The following is a 6000-nucleotide window of genomic DNA, read 5'->3' on the forward strand; positions in this document are numbered from 1 at the left end:
TGGGCTACCCATGGCGACTCCCTCCGTTTGTTCGTAGTATTCTCCATTGAAAAGAAAATATGTGGAAGTCAAGACATGTCTAAAAAGTTCAGTGGTCTTCTCGTCAAACTTCTGACTAATCAATTCTAGTGACTCTCGCAGGGGTACCCTCGTAAACAAGGAAACGACATCAAAACTCACCATGATATCGGACTTATCCAACCTGAAGCTATCAAGGCGTTTAACAAAATCCACTGAATTACGGATGTGATGAGGGCATTTACCCACATACGGACTTAATATTCCCGTCAGGTATTTGGCCAACAAATATGTAGGTGCCCTGATATTGCTGACAATGGGGCATAATGGTACCACCTCTTTGTGAAACTTCGGGTGTCCATATACTTTAGGCAGTACCGGACCTTGGGGTAACAATTTCTTAGCGTCACCCTTTGGTAAATCTGCGTCCTTGAGAAGCGACCTTGTCTTCTTCTCCACCTTCTTTGTGGGGTCAACGCTGATCTTCCGGTAGGAATTGTCATTTAGCAGGCTCTGCACCTTATCAGTGTAGTCCTTATGGGAGACAACTGTAGCACTGCCTTTGTCAGCCAGTAAGACACCAATTTCAGACTGCTCCCTCAGATCACGAATGGCCATCCTCTGTTTACTGGTGATATTTGACTTCATCGGCTTGGATTTCGGCAATGCACGACAAGTTTCACGACGTATTTCCTCAGCTGATTCAGGCGGAAGTCGAGCTGCAACCTGTTCAACAGCACTAACAATTTCTGCAACCGGAGTGAACTTGCAGGTGGGAGCAAAGTTGAGACCTTTCTGCAAAGTCAAGACCGCATCATCACTCAACACACCATACCACTCTAATTGACGACAGTCTTGCACGGAACCTGCAGAAATGGTTTGTCAAGGAGACATGAGAACTTAGCTGTTTGACGTCCCGTTGCCTTCTTATGGGTGGAATCAGCTACAACCCAGGTGACACCATCAATCCAATCCCAGGAAAAGGAAGTGAAATTACTAGCCAGTTGCAAATGTAGTTTGAGTAATTCCTGTGAGATAAACTCAAGGCTCCGACGGGTGAATTGCACTTTCTCACATACCAATGCGAGGCTGGCTTGTTTCTTGATTCTCTTAGCTGCTGCAGAATTGATGTGATGCATAACCTTAGCAAAATTTGGAACAACATTCTCAGAACGACATCTCTTTAGAAAGGCAAGAGTACTTAGCAAATGACATCTACGGTGGCGCAACTTTTCAAATTTCTTCATGCTGTGGTACATCTCCTCCCCGTAAAGGTGTATGATGAGATTCTTGAGTTTCTCCCGGCGTATATGATAATCAAAATATCCAAAGGTGTACTGCCGGTCTACAGTGTTCAACGGGTACATTATTTTGGCGATCATACATGTCACCGTCATCAGCTGAACTGACAGACTGAGCTCCTGTGAACGTGCCGGCACGGAGATCCGTACGCTATGGCTGCTCAGGGGAAACTGGGTTCATTCGCAGCGCCGGCCGGTACCGCCTAGACAATATGGACTCCCAAAGGTTCACAAAGAGGGGGGTACCATTATGCCCCGTTGTCAGCAACATCAGGGCACCTACATATTTGTTGGCCAAATACCTGACAGAAATATTAAGTCCGTATGTGGGTAAATGCCCTCATGACATCTGTAATTCCGTAGATTTTGTTAAACGCCTTGATGGCTTCGGGTTGGATGAGTCAGATATCATGGTGAGTTTTGACGTCGTTTCCTTGTTTACGAGGGTACCCCTGCGAGAGTCACTAGAATTGATTAGTCAGAAGTTTGACAAGAAGACCACTGAACTTTTTAGACATGTCTTGACTTCCACATATTTTATTTTCAATTGAGAATACTACGAACAAACGGAGGGAGTCGCCATGGGTAGCCCACTCTCACCGGTGGTAGCGAATTTGTACATGAAGAACTTCGAGGAGGAGGTCCTATCATCATTCGAATGGAAACCTACTTGCTTTTTCCGTTACGTGGACGACACGTTCGTCATCTGGCCACATGGTATGGATAAACTTCTTGACTACCTTACACATCTAAACTCCATACACCCCAACATCAAATTCATGAGGGAGGAGGTAGGACTGTGTTTATTCCATATACAGGCGCACTCTGGGGGAAAATCGCCCGCATTTTGAAGAAACACCGGGTCGGAACTGTGTTTCGTCCTCCGAATAAAACTCGTGCGCTGGTGGGGAGTGCCGAAGATGATTTCGGTTTAAGGAAGGCCGGCGTGTACCAGATTCCGTATCAATGAGGCAAGTCGTATATTGGTCAGCCGATGCATACCATCGAGGATCGATGCCGTGAACACCAGATGCACACTCGACTGATGTATCCGAGCAATTCGGCGGTCGCTGAACATTGTTTGTCGGAAAATCACACTATGGAATATGAACACACGAGAATTCAGGTACAGACATTGAGATACTGGGACAGCGTTGTTAGAGAGGCCATCGAAATTTGCACCAATGACGACCTCATAAACCGTGATTGTGGCTATAATGTTAGCAAGGCTTGGGAACCAGCGATTGGGTTAATCAAGAGTAAATCGAGCAATCATAGTTGTGACGACCATGGCGGATAGAACCATCACTCTGACGTCATCTCAGACGCCGTCGCAATCTGTTCCACTGCCCGACCATGGCATGGGTTGCTGACAGCCGAGGGAGTGCGCCGCGGGCAAAGGGTATTTAAATCGGCCGCCGCTGTGACCAAACCCAGTTCCCTCTCAGCAGCCATAGCGTACGGATCTCCGTGCCGGCACGTTCACAGGACCTCAGTCCGTCGGTTCACCTGATGATGGCAACATGTTTGATTGCCGAAATATTGTGTCCGTTGGACACAGTAGACTGGCAGTACACCCGTGGATATTTTGATTATCAAATATACCGGGAGAAACTTAAGAATCACTCAAAGTGCTGATCAACCCAAGATTTACCTACGTCTACAGTTTTGAATTTATACCCTTGTTTTATGAAAATGGCAACTCCTCCTTTATCCATCCTAGATCTACAAGTGTGAGATGCTAAAATATACCCACTTATACTGCCTCTATCCATGCTCACAGTTACATGGTGTTCAGACAGACAGAGTATATCAATCTCATTCTTATTTTTGAGGTGCTCTAAACACACTAATATCACCTACTATATTTTTTATTCCCCTGATATTTTGACGAAGTAAGTTGATACTGCCCTTAGCTTTACCACTATTTACTTTACATGAAGTTTCTTTTATTCTATTTATCTTGATTGTCATCTGTCTGGACTTTGGCTTTAACCTAAAAAATTCGTCTGCCTGGTCCCATTAACCACAGGGATCACCCCTTGTGACTGTGGGCCCCCTTACAGTTTCTGCAAATAGAGAAGCTAACTTATTTTGCCCCATCCTACTCAGGTGCATGCCATGTGTGGTATAGGTGCAGGCCATGTGTAGTGTATCCCCACCTACCAATAGCATTCACTGGAACAACACTTAAGTGAGATTTTGCCGGTGTCTGGAGCATCCTGTTCAGCTCAGTGTTAACATGCCTTACAGCAGTGTTTACCTATGGCTGATCATGGCGCTGAAAGACCTCCACAAACCCCACATTTATGTGCTCAGTTTCTGCTCCTATTTTATCCAGGTCACTCCTAATACTGTACCTTGGATTCATAGCCAGGCTGTTTCCTGCTCCCCCAACTATAATTACCTGATCTTCCTTCTCAAAGTCCTTGCATAGCTGCCGAAGTTTTCTGTCACTTGGCTAAGGCTAGCACTTGGTTTCACAAAACTTGTGACCTGGTACCCTAACACCTAATTTCTCCTGAAGCTGCTGGCCCACACCCCTCCCATGACTGCTGACTAAAAGCAGCACTGTTCTTTTCCTATTCTCGTTTGATCGCGACCTGTCTTTTTTCCTGAAGCTAATATTCTGTTTCAACCTAGTTTTAAATACATCTGGAATAGGCCCTTCCTCCACTTCAGATAGCAAGCCAAACTGATTTACTAATTGAATTTCTGGAGTTTTTTCAAGTGTTTCCCTTTTTCGCCTTTTGCTTGCTACCTTATTCCAGTTCTCAGTGTCTTTTTCCTCCCTTAGTCTACATAATTCCAAGTTTGCGTTTTCTAAATCAACCTTAATGTCACAAATTTTTGCCTTCTGTTCAGCGATTTTCTGTCTTTTCTACATAACCTACACTGCCATGGAAGAGCCTCAATTTGTACCCTCGTTTCCTCGCCGCTACCTTCGCTCTAATGATACCATAACTTACAGTCTACACAGAACACCCACTCTTTCAAATTTCTACGGCAACCACAACATTTGCGATGGAGTACAGCTTCTGGTTTTATATAGACCTATGCGACATAAAATAATGCGATGAGAACGATATGTAATAAATGAGATAAGGAATGTGCTTCATAACGGCTCACGGACGACATTAGCTTAAAGCACGATTTTAATAAAGCACAATACAGCTTACATCGGACAATGTATTCTTTTATTAAACTTACTGCTGATATAAGAAAACCTTCATGCATATTATGTCATAAAAATAAGTGAAAAATGAAATCACACTACACAATGCACCGTATTTACGGAAATACGAATTATTTACGTTGATTTTGACAATTAGAATGGCATTTTATAAAACTTAAAGTGCGTTCCGCTGGTCAGGCTGATAGTTCACCACAAGTTATTCCAGCAAAATTTATATACCAAATAGTTACTAGCAGGACCTATGAATTACAACACAGCTATAACACGAGTTGAGAAACATTTCATGAGGAACTGAATAAGCATGATATGAAAACACCTCTTACCCGAAAACCTTTATCCTTTTCGATCTTCAGATCAGAGTCAAAGGCTTTTAATGTGCTGCTGAATCCTCTAAACACGAGATATTCTCTGATTAATTCATCCAAGTACTGTACATGCGACATTTTCTGAGTAATTTGGTTTCAGTGCGAACAACAACAAACGTCTTCACATGCTCTTCGAAGATAGCGCATCCAACTCCGTATCTACATACACACAACACAACACCTACTACGCTTTTGACAACTGACGCAGTTTACATAAACAAAGCCAGAGATGTGTATATGCTAAAATTTTCTGACAGTCATCTGATTAATCGATACAGGATTCGAGCTACAGCCAGCACGATAGCCAGTTATAGCACAGTGTAACATGTTAGACTGTGGTTATAGCTATTCAACACTCAAAGTCGTACACAGGGAACATTTTTGATACAGCTTCAATTTTAAATGATTCAGTTATGCGAGAATCTTTGCATTAAACGTGTTTAAGGCCTAAAAAGCTGATTTAGTGTTGAGTAAGGCAGCTTCGTTATGATTTTAGTTAAGTTAGTTGCATTTTGCGTTTTCCATTTGCGGTTGCTTCCATTAAGGTGTTGACATATACTACAGAGCAATTATCTTCACTTTATAATAGACACACGGCCAAAATGGCAACAGTTGGTTGTACAAATAAATAACTGGATAGTCAAAAAGCAACCATCATTTCATTTAGATACTAGTCACAGCACCTAGCGTCAGCTTGGTTTGTGTGGGCAGTACGATGTATTGCAAAGGCAGTGATGAGTGCAAAATACACACACACACTCACTCATATATATGGGGGAGTGTATAGTGTGTGACACTTAAATCTTGAACCGGAAATATTGCAGAAATAGAAGGTGCGGTCTTCACAAAATGGAATGGTATTCAAAGGCTCTTATTGTTAGCTTGTAATAGATTTTAATAGTATTTAGAAAGTGTATTTTTGTGCAAACATACGCTTTTTCAAATGGAACAGTGCCTAGTGACATAAGCAGACTAAAAGTAGGGCAAATTAGAATGTCAGTGGTGTTTGTTGCAGGATTCTAGTGCGAGTCGTTTTCAAGATATCGTATTTTGAAAAGTTCCCACACTGACTCTTGTACAATAACTGTGATGTTGTTGTTGTTGTCTTCAGTCCTGAGAC

The 6000-nt window shown here is 42.8% G+C and overlaps 1 protein-coding gene across 1 annotated transcript in view; it reads right to left on the reverse strand.

Annotated features, from left to right (window-relative positions):
- The window catches only part of LOC126355725 (WD repeat-containing protein 91), a 219661-nt gene extending 214531 nt beyond the window's left edge, over window positions 1-5130 (reverse strand). Inside the window, exon 1 of the mRNA XM_050006093.1 lies at window positions 4839-5130. Coding sequence (XP_049862050.1) covers window positions 4839-4958 — 120 coding nt within the window. The 5' untranslated portion in view covers window positions 4959-5130. The remainder of the gene's footprint in view (window positions 1-4838) is intronic.
- Between the last annotated feature and the right edge of the window lie 870 nt (window positions 5131-6000).

The sequence above is a fragment of the Schistocerca gregaria genome, chromosome 3 (assembly GCF_023897955.1).
Source record: "Schistocerca gregaria isolate iqSchGreg1 chromosome 3, iqSchGreg1.2, whole genome shotgun sequence".
NCBI classification, from domain to species: Eukaryota; Metazoa; Arthropoda; class Insecta; order Orthoptera; family Acrididae; genus Schistocerca; species Schistocerca gregaria.